This window comes from Grammomys surdaster, unplaced genomic scaffold (assembly GCF_004785775.1).
Source record: "Grammomys surdaster isolate TR1022 unplaced genomic scaffold, NIH_TR_1.0 209, whole genome shotgun sequence".
In the NCBI taxonomy this organism is placed as follows: Eukaryota; Metazoa; Chordata; class Mammalia; order Rodentia; family Muridae; genus Grammomys; species Grammomys surdaster.
This window is the reverse complement of record NW_021604654.1, coordinates 756595-775535: the sequence shown is the minus strand read 5'-3', so window position 1 is coordinate 775535 and position 18941 is coordinate 756595. Positions and strand designations below refer to the sequence as shown.

The following is an 18941-nucleotide window of genomic DNA, read 5'->3' as shown; positions in this document are numbered from 1 at the left end:
CTTGGTTTATTCAGAGTTGGGGATGGCACCCAGGGCCTCATGCATAACAGGTGAGAGCTGCATGGAGCCATGATGTTTATCCTAGGCTGCTCTCTACCCGGAATGACGAAGCACCTGATGTCAGCCCACTGACACCAAGAACAAAGATACCCTGGGAGGTCGGGGCCTACTCTGGGGAAGGGACCTGAAGCAGTAAGGTGACACGCCAGCTTTTCTGCCCCAGCAGCGATTTATTGGCCTGCTCTCATGAGGTCACAGGTCAGTGGGGCCAGCCAGATCCCCGCGCTCGAACGGGTCCTCATTCTCTTCTGAGACTGAGTTGGATGCAGCAGCCCGGGGAGAGGCCTCGACCCCTGAGCCCTCCATACTGCCAGACTTCGGGGCGGCCGGAAGGAGCCGCCCTTTCTCGTAGGGAAAACAGTTCCGACCAGAGCACGGTGTCCGGAGGCACAGGTCCCGGTCACATGTTGGCTCGTTCCCGCTGCAGTCGAGAGTTGTAGGCGCGGGACACAGTGTTCCAGGCGTCCATGTAGCGGTCCATGCACATGGCGATGCATTTCTGCAAAGCGCGGAGGGGATCCCTCACTGGGTTAGGGTCACCCGACCCGAGGATCCCCCACTAAGGCTGCACCTACACAGCGCAGAAGCCCGAGTCTCATTGTGCGCACGCGCAGAACTCCTCAGTAGGCTAGGGCTAAAGGCCGCGCACGCGCAGATCCCTTAAACCCCCCCCCCCCGAAGCTCCAGACCCTACGCCCGTCACCATCCCCGGGTTCCCGGGGTGTCTCACCTGCTCCGAGTTATCCAAGGAGCCCCCGGGCTTCCCGATGCACTTCCGGAAACACTTGTCCGTCATCCTCTGTGGACACATGCCAGGCCTCAGCGGGGACTCACCTGGGGAACCCCGCCACCAACCCCGGCGCGCCCCGTACCTGTAGCAGCTCCTGCGCGTTGGCCACGGCTATCTGCACTTTCACCTGCTCCATAATGGCCCCCGGGTCCAGCTTCCCGCCGCCCGTGCCTCCGAAGTCCGAGCCGAAGCTACTGTCCATGGCTGCTCAGTCAACCGGGCCGCGGTCGCGCGCGCGGACCGTACGCGCCGGAAGCCGAGGCACCACGGGAAACAGAGGCTGTGTCGATTCCCACAAGACAGCGCGCGTCGTCGCCAGTCTGACAAATTTGTGGCCTTAGTCACCATGGAAACAAGTCAAACTACACCTCCCACAAACCCGTGCGCTCTATGGGAAACTTCAGACTCCTCCCACAAGGTTGTGCGCGCTGACCCTAAACACCGTCCTTTGGCTTATAGAAGGACACGAAACCCGAACCACAATTCCCAGAAGGCTGTGCAACTTCCCGCACGCGCAAACTGACTTCTGACGCCCTAGAAAGGGCCGGGCCAGGGTCTTTTCGTCGCGTACCTCCCCGCTGCGCATGCGTACAATAGAGTCCTCGCCGCTCCTATCGGGATCAACGAGGCTGCAGTTAAAATCAGTGTTTATTTGAGTGTACAAAAGTTTCCAGTTGTAAAATGTATGTTACAAATTATAGGAGGAGGCCGGGCGGTGGTGGCGCACGCCTTTAATCTCAGCACTTGGGAGGCAGAGGCAGGCGGATTTCTGAGTTCGAGGCCAGCCTGAGTTCCAGGACAGCCAGGGCTACACAGAGAAACCGTGTCTCGAAAAAACAAAAAACAAACAAAAAAAAAATCATAGGAGGAAAAGAAAGGGTGGAACACACGTTTGGCATGCATCTTATAAAAGAAACAATCTGTAGAGCTGGGCAATGTGCACAGTACAGGTGGCTCCCCAGCCTCAGTGCCACTCTGTAACCACCTCCCCTAGCCGGGGCCAGATACAGACCTCTGAGGACCTGCAGGTTACTCTAGACCTGCTCCTCCTAAATAAGGAAGCTAGCTCCAGTGTGGAGTAAACTTGAGGGGCCCCGCCCTGTGGGCAGGGCTGCGCACTTTCGGCAGCCAGCCACGACTATCCAGGATCCAACAGCGGTCTCAAAACGGAGGTATCTAGAAGCAGGAGGCGGCTGGTGGGCTCCGGAGTTCGGTGGCAGTGGCGGCACCCTGTGGCCACGAGCTCTTGCCTTGAGGGAGACTAGGCCTAAAGTCTTCCTGCTATCAGCTGTGCCAGGAGGGAGACAGCGCTCCCGACAGCTCAGTAAAGGAAGCTGTCATAGGTAACCCCTAGTCGTGGCAGCTAACCTAACCCTGAACCCCCAGAGCTGCGTCCCAGTGAGCTGTGTTACTGACTGATGTAAAAAAATAAATATTCTTTAAAAAAATACCATGTGTCGGTGGGAAGGTGACAGGTGAAACTGGCTGACTCCTGGCACTAAGTTTCCAGGCCTTGCCATCAGGGTGGGGCACAGAGGGGCCACGCAGTGAACATACCCGTGAGGCCAGGAGCACAGCCTGGCCACACTCTTGTGAGCAGTCACTGGCTGGGAACCTGCAGCCTTTGCTCCTGAAGGTACAACGCCCACAATCTGCCTGTCCCCTCAGTCTTAGGAGTCGTCCAATGTGTGACCTCCCTCCTTCTTGGTCCTCAGCTTTAGAAGGGACTAGAACATTTCAGAATCTGGGCCAAGAGAAGCTTATGAATGCCCTGAAGCTGGGGACTGTTATAAAGCCGTCAGACCCAGAGCACAAAGCTGGAACGGCTCTGGGTTCAGGTGCTCCGTCAGTGCCATCAACTCCAGGAGAGGAGGGCCGGCCTCATGTCCTAAGAGCCACCACTACATCTTGAGAGGCTGGTGAACTCCATGGCCCTCTTGGATTCTAAATTTGATTTGATTTGAAAGGCTACAGAGAATGACTGAATCACCACAGTTTCATACAAGGTCCACCCTGAGCTAGCAGCCATTCTCCTGCCCCAAATCCAAGCCCAAGTCCCTCAGCCTGCAGGTTCCCCACACAAGCCTGTATATCATCATGACGGCATGGGGCCAGGTGAAGCCTGTGGACAGAGGACACCTCCATCTCAGAAACCCAGCAGAGCCCCCCCCCCCATCCTCATGGTGGCTTAACAGTCATCTAGAAATGTACCAAGGACTAGTGAGAACAGACCATAAAAAAATAATTTTAGGGGCTCTGGGGACCATGGTGACCGTGGGGGAGGTTTCACATCAGCCGGCAGCCCCTTGAGGTAGTCCTTGGGTCCCCCTGCAAGGAATGAGGGAGGATAGAGTTAGGCAGCCTGCTCCCAAGCAAGCAGAAGGCCCTATTCCAGAGCCTTCCTTTTGACCCCAGCCCTAACTTGGAGGGGCTGGAGTCCCTGTCTCCCCACCCCAAGCTCCAAGCAGAGAGTATCCTGACTGAGGGGTCTGGAGTGTAACCTTTGAGGTCTGGTGTCACAGAGCCCATGCAGTGAGTGGGTATAGTCATCTGAGGCAAGACTGTGGAACCTACACCCACTAGGTGCAGAGCAACAGTAGGTGCAGAGCCCCACTAGGTGTGATGATAGCCACATGCTTTCACTACCTGCTGGTGGAAGAGATCCTCTTCGCCAAATTCTGCCTCCTCCTCTTCCTCCTCTTCCCCATTCTCGCGCCCCTGGACAGATGACTGCTTTGCAGCCTGCACTGCCACCTCCTGTACAACAAAAGTCACCAGGTCACGTGACCACCCCCAATGCTAGTGGCTGCATCTCACTAGAGGCCAGCTGTGAGGGGAGGCAGGTGCCAGGTCCCAGTCACCCATGCTTGCACCTACCTCGCCGTCTGCATTGACCAGGACAGTGCGGAAGCTCTCCCCCGATCCCCAGCTGCTCTGGCTCTTCCACACAAGGGTTGATGGGGGACTGTGGGTAGCCCCTGTGCCAGCTGCCCACACCTGAGGAACCAAGATGGGCCCTGCCAGTCACCTCAGGGCTGCCCACCATGAGGCCCTTAACTGGGCTCCTCCCAGCAGGAGAGCCCCAGGATGTGGAAGAGACACAGGTTCACAATGATCCGGAGCACGCAGCTGGAGAACTCTGGGATCCAAGCACCTCGGGGACTAGACACTCAACTCACACTCAGAACTGTGAACTGCCAGGCCTCAGACACCGGCATCACTTGGACAGTGCAGTACCCTGAACCACCGGTGTGGTAGCTGGAAAGGCAGCTCAGCGGCCACAGGGCTGGTCTCAGAACATGCTAACCACACAGTACCTCCCCACTAGAAACTGGTGCTGGGAACTTCCGGCCCAACACCCACTGGCACCTACCGTGACTGTCTGGCCGGCCCGCAGGACATACTTGGGTGTGAACTTGTAGGCGATGTCCTCACCCTCGAGAACTTGTCTCTTGATCCTCCAGTTCCCCAAAGACTGGTCCTGCAACCCAGACAGGCTTTTGCCCTCCGGCCACCAGGAACGGAGTACCCGTCCTACTCACCCAGCGGCGCTCACCTTGTCTGAAGAGTTCTTAAGGCGCACGAACCTGCCCTCCAGGTCCACCTCGTCAATGCTCACAATACCCATGGCCACAGCCTGCTGGGCCAGGCGGGAGGCGCTGCTCACGCTGGAGGCACTGCTGGGTGAGCCTGGGGTGTCCTCAGTCTCCAGCCGGCGGCGCTTGCCCCGGCCCTGTCCCACAGACATGCTAACCCCACTGCTGCTGCTGCTGCTGCTTGAGGTGGCCCGGGAGATGGTGACCCGGGATGAAGGGCTGGGGGACAGCTTAAGCCTGCCGGGAGGGGAGGGAGGCATGGTCAAGTCGTTGCATGCCGCCCACTTGCAGCGTCTGGACTGCTTTTGAAGCTCTGCCCCTCCCCTCTGCCCTGCTCTCTCTGGTCCCCCACACCCCACCTGCCCCCCCACCTCTCCTCCTCGCCCTCCAGCAGCTTTCGGTAGGCGCTGATCTCCATGTCCAGGGCCAGCTTGACGTCCAGCAACTCCTGGTACTCTGCCAGCTGCTGCTGCATGGCGTCGCGCACCTCTGTCACCTCCTGCTCCTTGGTGTCCAGCATCTTTCGGAACTTGTCACGCTCCCCAGCTAAGGCGTCCTCCAGCTCTCGGATGTGGTTCTCTGCAGCACTGGCCTGGGGAGGGTGTGGCCAGGTCATGGGGTGGCCTCTGTACTCTCGGATGTGAGGGACTAAGGAAGGACAGGAGTGCCGGAGGCTCTTGGGGGCAGCTGGGCCCTGTCACCTGCTTTTGGAGGCCTAAGAGCTGGAAGCTAAGGGACTCCACGCGCATGCGGGCCTCCTTGAGCTCCTCGTGGGCTGCCCGGGCTGCCTTGTCATTCTGGTCCGAGATCAGCTTGGCGTTGTCCAACTAGGGGAGTCGGAATGTGAGCGCAGGTGGCGAGTAATCAGGAGTAATGGGCGGTCCCCTCCCCTCTCCTCACAGCCTACCTTGGCCTGGTAGGTCTGCTCCAGCTCCAGCCGGTACAGACGCACTTGCTCATCGTGCTGGCAGCGCAGGTCCTCCAGGGCCTGAGCCATCTTGAAGTCATACTCCTGTTGCCGGCTGCTGTCCACCTCCACCAAGCGCCGCTCATGCCTCCGTCGGGTCTCCCGCACCTCCTGTGAGGGGACAAGACTAGTGACCTGGCTGTGCCAGGTTGCATCTCTAGGTGCCTGGCCATGTGCACACCGGAGTGTTATTTAGCCATGAAAAAGAGCAAGGCTCTGACACAATCCACAGCTGTATGTGAAGGGACACGTACTATACGCTGACAGGGGAACCAGACACCAAAGGCAACAGTACTGGGGAGGCAGAGGCGGGAGATGGCTCTGGCCAACCTGGCCTCATAGCCAGACTTTTTTTTTTAGGTTTTTCGAGACAGGGTTTCTCTGTGTAGCCCTGGCTGTCCTGGAACTCACTCTGTAGACCAGGCTAGCCTTGAACTCTAGAACTGAGAAATACACCTGCCTCTGCCTCCCAAGTGGTGGGATTAAAGGTGTGCACCACCACCGCCCGGCAAGATTCATTTATTTTATGTATATGAGTACACCATTGCTCTGTTCAGACACACCAGGAGAGGACATCAGATCCCATTACAGATGGTTGTGAGCAACCATGTGGTTGCTGGGAATTGAACTCAGGAAGAGCAGTTGGTGCTCTTAACCACTGAGCCATCTCTCCAGCCCCACCAGACCCTGTCTTAAAAATACTTTTCGTTTAGTTCCGGCACCTGGGAGGCAGAGGCAGGTGGATCTCTGTGAGTTCGAGGGCAGCCTGGTCTACAGAGTGAGTTATAGGACAGACAGCTACACAGAGAAGCCCTGTCTCAAGAAAGACCAAAAAAAAAGAAAGAAAGAAAGAAAGAAAGAAAGAAAGAAAGAAAGAAAGAAAGGAAGAAAGGAAGGAAGGAAGAGCAAAGCTTTTCTTCCTCGGGGTGGCAATGCTCACCCTGGTCCCTGGTCCTCGCACTCAGGAGGCCGAGGCAGGGGGATCTCTAAGTGTTCCAGGCCAACTAGGTCTACATGGTGAATTTCAGAGTAACAAAGGCTGCATAGCGAAAAGCTGTCTCAGAACAATAAGACTTGTAAGGCAGACACTGACAGAGCCTTCTCCCACACCCCCACCCTCATCCCTGGGAGTCCAGGACAGAAGCTCCCACGGGAAGACAGACAGTGGGATGTGGGGGTCACCTGGATGGATCTTAGTTTTCTTACAAAACAGACTAACCCGAGGATCTAGGATGCTGTGGCTACAGCAGGCTCCTCAAGACACACCCGTCTAGTGCTCCACATGTTTGCCCAGAGGAGGCTTTGGGCTGCACCCCCTCACCTGTCTTATGGGGACCCTGAGGTGGTTGTTCCACGGCCCGGGATCCCCCACAGCTCCCTTTGCCTTCACAGGATCCTCTGTTGCTTCCTTCACCGGGGTCTTCCCAAGACCCCTCAGGCGTCGCTTCACACACTCCCTCAGAGGTCTCCGGCTGAGCTCAGGCAGTGCGAGCTCAGGCAGAGCCCCGTCCACGGTGTCTTTCAAAGAGCTAGAGGCCTCCAGGCAGTCCCTCCTGCATCCATCCCCAGTGCCTCTCATGGGCTCTGACTCCCCCATGGGTTTGTGTTCTCAAACTGGAGTCTTCCCAGATCCCTTTCCAGAATCCAGTTCTGTCAAGTTCAGGGTCCCTTACAGGCCCCTCTGTGGGCTCCTGCCTGAGGTCAGGGTCCCTGGTGGCTTCCCACACAGGGCTCTACACCGAGGCTCTCTTGGCCTCTAGGGCTATCCCAGAGCTGCTGGTGGCTCAGCCCCACAGCCCTCCTCCTGTTGAAGTTCCTTCTCCGCACTGACCCCAGGCGGGCCCTGGCCCAGCGTAACCCAGGGAGGCCGCCAACCAGTCATTGTGATGACACAAGGGGCCCTGTGTGGCAAACCTGCATCTAGGCAGATCCTTCCAGGCACGCACCAGAGGCCTAGATGTTAAAGGGGGGACCCTAAGGTTGGTTGAATGTAGTCCCCCAAAAGCCACATCCTGACCCCCAGACCTGGGACAGTGACCCTCAGTAGACAGGCTTTGTTAAGGATGGCTATTTTCTGTGTGTGTTGGTGGGGGTGCCACACGTGTGCCATGGCTGTGGATGTCTGAGGACAGTTTGTGGGGTCAGTTTTCTCCTCCCATGTGGTTTCCAGGGGTTCAGCTCAGGTCGTGAGTGTCGGTGGCAGGCACCTTCACACACTGAGCCGGCTGATGACTCAATTTAAGGGTTTTGTTTTGTTTTGTTGGTTGTTGTTAGTTTTTTGGACAGGGTTTCTCTGTAGCCATGGCTGCCCTGGAATTTATTCTGTAGACCAGTAGAGTGGTAGGCAGCTGCCTGACTCCTCCCCAGACTTACGCCATCCGAATGCCTCTGCTTACCCCCATGCTGCTTGTAAAGGCTAGACCAACATGCCCAGCTGAGTTACGAATTTCTGATGAGATTCTAAATGACTCAGTTGGCCCAGAAATTCAGTGACCAGTGTCATTCCCAGCTAGACATGGGCTGGACTGGCCCATGGCTCATCAGGTGAAGGCCTGCCACCAAGTGTGAGAGTCTACCACGGTCACTCCCCCCACCCCCAAGGAATGGGTAAACGCAAAACCAAACGTAAGAGAGGGAGGGGCTCAGTCAGAGGCCAAGGGTGCAAAAACACAAGCCTCAGGCTGCTGAGTGCTGGATGCTGCAAGGTGGCTGAGTCTCTGTGGAAGGGATGTCTCCTGGAACGGGGAGTCTGTCTGCCCCCCATCTCCTCAAACACACTCGGACCCCCTCACCTCCTCAAACACACTCTTGCTGAAAGCCAGCTCCTCCTGCAGGCTCTGGCAGCGGTTCTCCAGGTCCACCCGCATCAGGGTCTCCTTCTCCAACTGCTTCTTGGCCACAGCGTGACCATCCTCTGCCTGGGACACAAGGGGCAGTGAGCTGAGGGCAGCCTGCTGGCCCGGCTGCCATCTTATCTTCTCCATGTCACTAGGGAGCTGGGACGCCAGCAGCTGCCAGACCCACCTTGGCCAGCTGCGCTCGAAGCTCTGCCGCCTCTGTCTCCAGGCCGTGCTTGTCACTGAGGGCTGCGGCCAACTCGGCCTCACTCCGGTGGAACAAGGACTCCAGGTCCTTCACTCGGCCCTGGAGCACGGTGAGCTCGCCTTCCCGTTTCTTGGCACTGAAACAACGAGGACAAGTGGTCAGAAGACCTAGAAGACCCCGGGAGCCCAAGCAAAAGGTGGCCTCGGCCCCCATTAGTAGCTGCAGGCTGCCTGTCTGCTGTCTCAGCTCCTGGGAGGCTGAGGAAGGAGGACTGCTCAAGTTTCAGAGCAGCCTGGTCTACAAAGAGCCTACTTCAAAAACAAGCGCATTCTCAAACCAAACCAAACCCAACCAAAGTGCTCGACACTGTGGACCACAGGACAGTAGCTGTATTTGTCAGGGCTGATGGTGCCCACAGCCTTCCCAGCTGTATACCAAAGTCCAGTTCTGGGAGGGGCTGCCCAGCAGTACAGGTCTAAGTTATTAAACTTATTAAAGCCACAAAGGAAAGCCCGACTTTCCTGTCCCACGGCATAGTCAAGGTTAGAGACAATTTAAGCACACAAGTGTCAGAGAGTGGATTTTGATGGCTTTTACAATATTTAATTCTTCCCTTTTGTGGCACAGGATATCCAGAGCCTAGGTTGGTCTCACACTTGCAGCAGTCCTCCTGCCTCAACTCTCCCAGAGTCAGCTAGTGACAGGTGGGTGTATAGAGATGGTTGGTACCCATAGCTACGTAGCCTCAGCTCCTGAGACTCTACCCTGTCCTCCGCCATCTCTGCCGGAGTCTGGCTGTGGGGTGCAGAGCCTGCCACCTCGAGGTTGGAGGGGACTACTTGGGGGCTGAAGTCCTGCACTCAGAGACCACCAACAGGGACATGGACGGGCTGAGAGGGACCATGTGCTCTAAGGAGAAGGCAGGACCATAGGCCAGCGGTGCCGAGGCCCTCAGGTGCAGCAAGACAGTCAGTAAAGCAGGACCAGAGGAGGTACGAGTGGGACTGGGGAATTCCTGACCGACCTCAAGGCCCAGGCTCCACCGAAGGCACGGGGCTATCCCAACAAGGGCAGGGTGTGAGGGCGGGGTTTCATGGACCACACCGGAGCATGTGGCTCACTCAGCAGGTCCATCCAAGGCTGTCATGATTTCACAGTCCAGAAGGAGAGTCGGAAGGATTGGGTTTGGGGACAAGCTAATGTCACTAGTCAAGGCCATCCTTGGCTACCTAGAGAAGTGGAAGGTAGCCTGGGCTTACATACATTACAGCTGGATGCCAATAAGTCAAGGTGCAATCTGTGGAATGTAAAACTACCCTGGCTGGGGGAGGGGAGGCGCTATGGACAGACCCAGGGAGAAATCTTCTGCCAAGCTGGTGCCAGCCCTGCAGTAGATGTGCTGACCGGCACAGGAGCCCTGCTGCCTGTGAACACCCTCAGGCTCCAACACACTGGCTTATTAAACCAGTGGCAGGTGCAGAGTGAGGGTAGGACAGCCTGGTGGCCACCTCAAGCACTACTACCAAAGAACCAGGTGTCCCCTCAGAGGACAGGCTCTGGCTTGTGGCCACTGTGAAGGTCAGATGGCCCATCAGAGCAAGGAATCATGACATGGGCAGATCTTGGGCAGATCTAGAAGTGGTCCCTTCTGAGACAGGGAGGTCCCAGGATGGTCTCACCAGCAGTGGGTTCCGCAGAGCAGAGCCAGGCCTGGGCTGGGAGGGGGAGGGTGTGGGGAACTCTCTCACTCCAACCTGCTCTGAGGACTGTGATGCCCAGCAGAGGCAGGACCTGAATTCTCCACTCAGCACAAGCCAGGGCCGGGGTTTTGCCACTCTACAATGGCAACATTCTCCTGCCATTGCCCTGGGAGGGCCTTCAGCCCACAATGTACAGTGCTGCTTCAAGGCTTCTGATGAGGGACACACTTTGTGACCCCAAGGGACAGTCGGGGAGGCTAAGGAGGAAAGTGAGGGTTCCTGGGTCTGCTTTCCCTAGGGCAGCAAGTCTGCAAAGCACAGCCTCAGAGAGGTTGCACTGCTGGCCCAACGAGTGTGTGCATGCTCAGATCATTTGCAGCTGTTGCAGGCTGGTGGCCATAGGGCTCCATTTCAGCCCCACAGTCATCCTGCCCCTGGTCTCTGGGGCCTGTGGGTTACGTAAGGGGCCCTGGTCCTCTAGGAGCTGTGCACACACTGTGTGGCTGCAGCCATGGCCACTGACCTGCTTTTCCCTGCTGTGTGTACTATGCCCATGCATGTGTACATGTGAAGGCAGAGGTCTGATTTTAGCATGGGGCCCTTCCCCAGTCGCTCTCCACTTTCTCGGTGGAGGCCGGTGTCTGACTGAACCCCAAGCTTGCTGCTGTGCCTAGTCTTCTAACCAGCCTACTCTGAGGAGCCCTGTCCCCATCTTCCCATGCGGGACAAGCACTCCACCCACCACGCTGGGTCCTGGGCCTGAGCACCCACCTCTTCCTGGTTTCCTCTAGCTCGGCCTGCACCTTTCCGATTTCAATCTGCAGCCGGGCACGTTCACGGGCCGTCTCATCCAGGACCCGCCGGGCGTCAGCCAGCTCTGACTCATACAGGGTCTTGATGCCACTCACCTGGGGAGACAGGGCAGGGGGTAACAATGGGAACACAGGGCTATCTTATGTCAGCCCTATGACATGTCTTAGATATAACAGAGTAGTCTGGGCAGTCTTTCTGGAAGGGTCCATCTTCCTTTTCCTCAACTTAGCCTGCCAGGATGACAAGGGCAGGCCACAGGACCCCCAGGATTGGGTGGGACTGTGTAGCCAAGGCTAGCCCACTTGGCACCATTGGCCTTATGATTCTCAGCTATGGGACATCCCTGCCAACCCACTGCACCTGTGCAGCAGATACCCAGCATCCCACTGCCCAGTCTAGAATTCCTGGACTGATGTGTTTTCTTTTCTCCAAAGACCCAGCACCGAGATGACAGGTACCCAGTGCCAGGCAAGCACTCTTTCCACTGAATCAACCCCACAATGACAGGGCGGATCACAGTGTGGGCACGGTGACACCTGAGTCCACAGGGAGCCTTCCTGGGGTACACTCCTGTCCCTTTTATGGCAATTTGGAGACCCTTTCTGAATTGGCCTTCTATTCTACAGGCCTCCGGTATCTGTACCCTATCCCACGGGGAGAGGGCGGGGAGACCGAGGCCACCCAGGCCACCTCCCTGAGACACTATGACAACTATTCCTGGTTGTCAACTTGACTACATCTGGAATGAACTACAATTCAGAAATGGAGGCCACACCTGTGATCTAGATCTTGAGCCATAGCGGCCATGAAAAGCTTAGGCCCAGGCAAGGTGGTACACGCCTTTAATTCTAGGAAACAGGCAAGCAGATGTCTGAGTTTGAGGCCAGCCTGGGACAGAGAAAGTGCCAAATCCAGGCCTGGTGGTACACACCCTTAATCTGGGCCACACCTTCTGCTGGAGGCCAACACCAGGACACTGGAAGAAGGAAGGCTCATTTCTTCCCCCGCTTGCACTTGCTTGCCAGCACATCTGTTAGAACTACGTCAGGATTCCAGCTTATACAGAAGACCAGCTGAGATGCCAGCCTCGTGGGACTGAGACCCCAGCCTCGTGGGACTGAGACGCCCAGCCTCATGGGACTGAGACCCCAGCCTCATGGGACTGAGACCCCAGCCTCCTGGGACAGAGACCCCAGCCTCGTGGTACTGAGACCCCAGCCTCATGGGACTGAGACACCAGCCTCATGGGACTGAAACACCCAGCCTTGTGGGACTGAGCGACTACTACATTCTTGGATTCCCCTCACAGCTGCCCACTGTAGGGTCAGTTAGATGCAGACTGAAAGTCATCCCATAATGTCCCTTACTCTATAGACACTCCATAGGTTCTGTGACTCCAGAACCCTGCCTAATCCAGACACTCTCTGAACTGCACCTGGATCCATAATCAAAGTCAGGCTGTTGCAGGGTCATCCCACACAGTGCCCGGGAAGGGGTCTTCAGGGACACTCAAAATACACACTTGCTTTTGACCTCCATCAACCCTGCTAGGAAGACAGTTGCTGCCTGCCACCTGCATGCCACAGGCTGCCTGCCCACCACACACACACACGCCAGCTGGGCTGGAGACTCAGGTTTCTCCCAGGCCTTCCTCCCTCAGTGTGCAGCTGTAAGCTTACTCTGCTTGAGACAGGTGGCACAGACCGCAGAGAAACAGCAGTTCGCAGCCTGGACGGCAGAGAGACGAGCAGGCACAGGTGTGGCCCTTGGCTGTGGACAGTGGGGTCTCCTGTCACTCCGGCACCACACTTTACAGAAAGAGCAGGGACGGCCACCTGGAAATCTGTACAATATGCCCAATGCCAGCAGCCCCAACAGCAAGGGGGACAGCCGAGCGGTCTCAGCAAATGATGGGTGTGTACTACTGTCTGCCTGTTAGCTGGAATACTGCCCAACCCTGAACAGGAGCGAGATTCTGACGTGACAGTGTGGAGGGACCTGGAAGACATGGGGCTCAGTGAGACCCACTGGCAAGGGCCACACCGTGTGGGCTCCAGGACAGAAATGTCCACAATGGGGGAATCCAGACAGGAAGTAGACTCAGGGCGCTGAGAGGAGGGAAGATAGGACGATGGCTTAGGAATGCACTCTCTTTGGGGATAGAATGTTCTAGAATTGGACAAGGGTCAGATGACACAGATCTGATGTCGTGCCCTGAACTGCAGTGCTACTTTGGGGTGCATAAGCTCAACACACATCAGGGCTCAGTTACCTGATGTCTGTCAGCACAGAGATGGCGTCTGCCCAGTGGGGCTTGCAGGTCAGCCAGGGCCAAGTAGAAAGGCTACTGAGCTGCAGGTGGGACTCAGGATCAGACCACGATGTGACAGTGTGTGTGTGTATGTGTGTGTGTGTGTGAGAGAGAGAGAGAGAGAGAGAGAGAGAGAGAGAGAGAGAGAGAGAAAGGTGACACACTGTGTGAGAGAGAGATGTGACACACTGGGGGGGAGGCTGGAGTGGGTGAGGCTCTTATTCCCATTTTACAGACAAAGACACTGAGGCCTGGAGCAGGAAGAAGCCTCCTGCTATCCAGCCCTGCATTAGCGGCACAGTGGGTCTGCTACAGGAAGCAGGGAGAGGAAATAGACAACCCTGTCTCCTCTGCCACCACTGCCCTCACCCCAGTACTCTGCAGGCCCTGGTGTGGGGAGTGCCCTTGACCCCAGGAGGATAACTGAGATATAGCTCGCTGGGCCCACACCTCATGTCAAATATACCAAGACTATCAGCCCATGTAAAACACACACAACACACACACACACGTCACAGACACAGATACACACATAGACATAGACAGCAACAGACACACACACCCTACAGACAGAAACATACAGACACACCCACAGGCACTGACAGACACATCCACCAGACACCCAGATAGATAGATATACACAAAGACAGACAGACAGACAGACAGACAGACAGACACACACACACACACACACACACACACGCGCGCACGCCCTCAGTTCCTGACTGCCAGTCACTCCCTGCAGGATGTTGACTCGCCAGGCCTGTGGTGGACGGAACACAGGAGCTCCTTGGGAAGACGGGACTGCCTGCTACGGGCAGCAGTAGGAGGAATGGGTAGACGGGGTGGTGACTCGGCCTGTCGCCCCAGTCCTGTAGAGGCACTGACCCATGCACACTCTGAGGGCTCCTGGGGACCCTGGGGCTTGCTTCACATCTTGCCCCATTCAGACCCTTTGTCTGGGTCAGCCTGGTCTATCCTCAGGCCTGCAGGCCAGCTGCAATGCTGCCTCAGCCTACTTGTCTAGAATTGCTTCTGTATTTTTTTTTTTTTTGTCTCACTATGAAGCCCTGGCTAGGCTGGGAATTTGTTATGTACACCAGGCTGGCCTTGAACACCAGAAATCATCTACTTCCTGAGAGCGGGGAATAAAGGCAGTTTCTGTATTTGTAAGTGGTTAGAACAGGGCTGGACAGTCTGTGGCCTGACAGCACTCACCAATAAAGTTTTATTAGCAACGATCTCAAAGTGATATCATCTCAGGTGGATTCGGCCCCACAACACCACCGGGTTGCTCAGTCACAGAGGCCTCGGCCTCTGGAGGAGAAAACTATCCCCCTGTGGGGATGCTGGCAGGCTGCGTGAGCCCCCCTCAGCAGAGACAGGTGGCTTCTGGCAGTGGTCTCTGTGGCACTACTGCAGGGCCCGGCCTGAATACTCCAGACACACATCAACACACATTGGCCAGAGCCTGGGGGCTCAGACGGCCTGTGGTGGCCTTTGCTGGCGGCACACATAAGCTTGGCTGGAGAGTTTTGCTCCCCCAGGACTCCCTGTCCCCCACACAAACCAGCCCAGCAACAGGACATGGGTGAAGGAAGTGTTGTGGTCACATTTCCCTGTGGGGACCTTATATCCCAGCCTCAGTGTGCACGGGCAGCCCTCCTGATGCCCTCCTGATGCCCTCTGGCACCGGCAATCCACCCACAACAGCTCAGGCCTCACAAACATCAAGTGATGTCGGTCTGTGTGATCAGAGGCCACGCTCGACCCAGCTCTGAGGGAGAGTGAATGAAATGAGACCCAGCACACAGAGCAGGAGAGCAAGGTCACCTCGTGTGACCAGCTGGCAACCTAGCCTTCAGTGGTCCCTTCAAAGCCTCCGTCATACGCCCCTGCCAATGCCCCAGAGCTCAGCTACAACAGGATAGCAGGTGACCTGGTGATCCCTTATGGTAGGGCCACGCCCCACCAGGCGACACCCAGCCACACCTGTCCCTGCTCCTTGCCAAGTTGCCCAGAAGGCACTGTTGACAGGTGGAGCTGTCTGTATGCTGTCCTTTGTGGTCACTCCCCTCAACTTCCGTACAAGCTGGCTTCCCCGCCAGCTGTCCACAGACATCTCACAACACTAGGTGGAGAAACTAGGCGGGCTGGCTCCCGGAAGGGCGATGCACCCGACACCTGCTGCCAGCTGCCAGCTGCCCTGGCTCACACTTCAGCCAAAAATCAGCCCTGTGTTCAGATCAGCCTTGCAAAACTGAGAAACAAAGGCGAACTTTGCCACCGCCACCTGCATGGACAGGTGGCGTCCACTAGGGCTGGCACTGCACGTGTCTGCAGAGCCCAGAAGCTCCAGCTGTCTGTCGGACTAAATGGCTACAAAGAGCAGGGTGGCCACGCCTTTAACCCCAGCAACCAGGAGCCAGAGGCAGGCGGATCTCTATGAGTTCGAGGCCTGCCTGGTCTACAGAGTGAGTTCCAGGACAGCCAGGGCTACACAGAGAAACCCTGTCTTGAAAAACAAAATAAATAAATCTTTAAAAACAAAAATAACCACAAAAATGACTGAGGGAGACACCCAAAGGTGACCTCTGCACACACATGTGCAAACACACATACACACACATACACACACACATACATACATACACAAACATACATATGCACACACACACACACGTGTGCACACACACATACACACACTCAGGGCCCCAAATCTCCTCAAAGTCAGTCCACAGAGCAAGCTCCAGGACAGCCAGGCTCAGGCAGTGAAGAAGCAGGAAAACAGAAAGCTGGTGATAATGTAACAGAACAAGGGGCCGTGTTCCAGCCCCAGCAAGCAGCAGAACTCAGCAAGCAGCTTTGGCCACGCGGCTCTGGCTTTAGAGTATAGAACAGAAGGGACCACGGGGACAGTTGGTGCTGGTTAGCTGGAGCTAAGAAATTAGCAGTGATTAAGAAGAGACCAGCATCACTGAGGTGAAATCTTCTGGGAAGTGTTTTCTGAGAGCACGAAGATGCTGTGTTCCAGAGGTAGCCAAGGTTGTACCTCATGCTGCAGCTGGACTTGGTAATGTGTGAGAGGCACCCAGTGGTACTGGTTTTGAAGGCATGAAGGGGTCACGAAGGGCAGCTGAGGCTTGGCACTGTGAGAGGTCAGGGAAGGCGCGGGTGCAGCCTCAGCTGCAGTTGATGGCCCAGGACTGAAGGGGTCATACAAAGGAGCTGAGGCTTGGCACCATGAAGAGGGCCTATGAGAGGCTCTCAGTGAAGCCTGGTTGCAGCGGAAGACCCCAGTGTATGGAGATGCCAGTGCCACTGAGTCCACAGATCCCCCATCACACAAGAAGCCCCCATGGTGCCAGGCTCCAGCCCCCGTCCCAGGCAGCCTGCCCACTCCGGACCTGAGGATAGCTTCTCCGCTCACTCACAGCAGCCCTTGAGTACCTGGGCCCATCCAAAGTTCTATGTGAACGAAGAGCATAGACCCTACCCTCACTGGGGTCTCCAAGCTCTCTGAATTTCTCAGTGGTTTGGTTTACCAGGCTTGGTATTCCTCCCTCAGAGACCCTTATAGCCCAAAGATCCCCAGGACACCCTTCAGCCAGTACTTCCTTAGGGCCCCCTAAGGTCTCACAAGCCCCTAATTGGGGAGACTCGCTCAGTCTCAGTACAATACTTCTGGGGTGTCTTAAACCTATGACCCTGGGTAGGCGGGGCTTTCCTGTCTATCCGTGTAATGTGAAGTGTCCCCCAATGTCCTTGAGACCATCTGGGGAGCATGCCCCTGAATCTCTTCAACCTTACTGGAAGTTTTAGTTTAGTCTACACTTCTCCATCAGGGTCTCCAGGTGAGCAGAGGTTAGCTTCAACAGCCCCTGTCCCAAGATCGCCCAGGTGGGTGGGGTCTCGGGGGGCGGGGACTAACATTGTTTATACCTGTCACCTGTGCCTAAAGTCCCTCAGATGGGAGGAACTTGGACCCATCTGCACTAGTCCCCTCCCTGCCCAGACTTTAACAGTAGCTGGGTTCCTGGTGGGCGGGACTTACCTGTCTGCACCAGTTCCTGGTCCCCCTAGTGGGTGTGGCTTAGAGGTTTGCACCTGTAAGGGAGGTGTCTTCCCTCCCTTTGGGCGGAGCTCAGCGCTCTGCAATTGTCTCTGGGGTCTATTGGTGGGCAGGGCTCAGGCCTTTGCACCCAACCCTGAGGTGTCCTGGTGGGCAGAGCTTAGCTGTGGGCGTCTGCCCCAGGGGGGCCCCGGTGGACTGGGCTCAGCGCTATGCACCTGTCCTGAGGGTCCCCGGTAGGCAGGATTTAACCCTTATACACCAGCCCCGGAGTCCCCGGTGGGCCAGGGCTCAGCTAGCTGTATGCATCAGCCCCCAGGATCCCCGGTGGGCAGGGCCCCGCTCACTGAACCTTCCACCGGGGTCAAGCTGCCCGCGTCCCCGGCGCCGACCCACGTACCTCACGAGTGGTCACCTCCTCCTTCTCGGAGATCCGGAGCAGCAGCCTATCATTCTCCAGCTCCAGCGCACGGACGCGATCGATGTAGTGTGCCAGGCGGTCGTTAAGCTCGCGCAGCTCCTCCTTCTCCTGCAGCCGAGACAGGCGCGTGGGCGACAGCGGCGTGGCGGGCCCCGCGCGGGGCGGCAGAGACGCCATGGCGGCGGCGGCGGCGGCGGCGGCGGCGGCGGCGGCGGCCGGAGGTTCGCCTCCGCTGCCCGGGTGCGGCGCGCTCATTCAATCCGCGCCGCGGAAGATGGCGCCGCCGCCCGCAGCGCGCCGGAATTTGTAGTCTCTCTGGCGCGGAGCACGCAGGGAGCGGTAGTCCATAAGGCAGCTTGCGAGGCATGCCAGGAGATGTAGTTTCCAGCTTTCCAGTAAAACCCAGGGTTTGCCAGTTACCCTGACTGCAGGTAGAGGAAGAGTTCTGATTTCTACATGTGTACAGATGCACACATGAACCCACATAAATGCACACACAGAAATCAATAAATTAAACGAATGCAAAATACATCAAACAAAAAGACAGCGAGGGTGGGTGAGACGCCTCAGGGTGAAAGGCACATGCTGCCAAAACTGATGATCGAAGTTGGATCCCTGAGCCCTACATACAAGAAGACAACCAATGCACACAATTGTCCCCTGGCCTCCACATGTGTATCTGTAGTGAGAATGTTGGTTTCTTTGGAAAACAAAGAAATATGTGAATTTGTGTTTTTGTTTTAATTCGAGGTGTCAGATATGAGGCTGCTTCAGATTGTCTGAAGCATCTGACTATAATTTGCTTCGTGCAGAGGCATGATTTTGCCAGCTACACATAGTTTCTGCAATTGCGATCTTTGGAATTCTGGGGACGTTTTAGAGGATATACAAATGCTAGGGCCCCAAGACTGGTTTTGGTTGATCTCTGTTGGTCAGTTTGTTAAGCAGTAGTGTGCAAAGAAGAAACAACAACAAGAAGAAATTGGACATCCTGATGGAAAAATCAAACTTGCCCCAAGGAACTCAACTCCCCTAATTGGCAGGAAGTAGTCTAACAAAAATGTCTCTTTCCTCTCTGTCCTTTTTTCCCTCCTATAGTGTTAGGGGTTGAAAGGATGGAAGGAGCTTAGAAAGGGTGGAAGAAGAACCGGCAAAGTAGCCAGGTT

General features: G+C 56.3%; 2 protein-coding genes across 3 annotated transcripts; both read right to left on the bottom strand.

Annotated features, from left to right (window-relative positions):
- Positions 1–210: 210 nt before the first annotated feature.
- On the bottom strand, positions 211–1105 carry Timm13 (translocase of inner mitochondrial membrane 13). The gene is made up of 3 exons (XM_028771640.1): positions 933–1105; positions 791–859; positions 211–559 (listed from the first exon to the last, which is right to left on the bottom strand). Exons 1-3 carry the CDS (start codon positions 1050–1052, stop codon positions 461–463), a joined length of 288 nt encoding a protein of 95 aa, XP_028627473.1. The 5' UTR covers positions 1053–1105; the 3' UTR covers positions 211–460.
- Positions 1106–1480: 375 nt separating this feature from the next.
- Positions 1481–18030, bottom strand: Lmnb2 (lamin B2). 2 transcript variants are annotated; one of them, XM_028771629.1, is made up of 12 exons: positions 17755–18030; positions 10930–11066; positions 8438–8594; positions 8206–8331; positions 5354–5524; positions 5148–5273; positions 4818–5038; positions 4407–4683; positions 4224–4331; positions 3728–3847; positions 3497–3607; positions 1481–3178 (listed from the first exon to the last, which is right to left on the bottom strand). In XM_028771629.1, exons 1-12 carry the CDS (start codon positions 18028–18030, stop codon positions 3137–3139), a joined length of 1872 nt encoding a protein of 623 aa, XP_028627462.1. In that variant the 3' UTR covers positions 1481–3136. The 2 variants fall into 2 exon arrangements, with proteins under 2 accessions (XP_028627462.1, XP_028627463.1); XM_028771630.1 differs by lacking the exons at positions 8206–8331; positions 8438–8594; positions 10930–11066; positions 17755–18030 and adding an exon at positions 6735–7123.
- Positions 18031–18941: the final 911 nt, after the last annotated feature.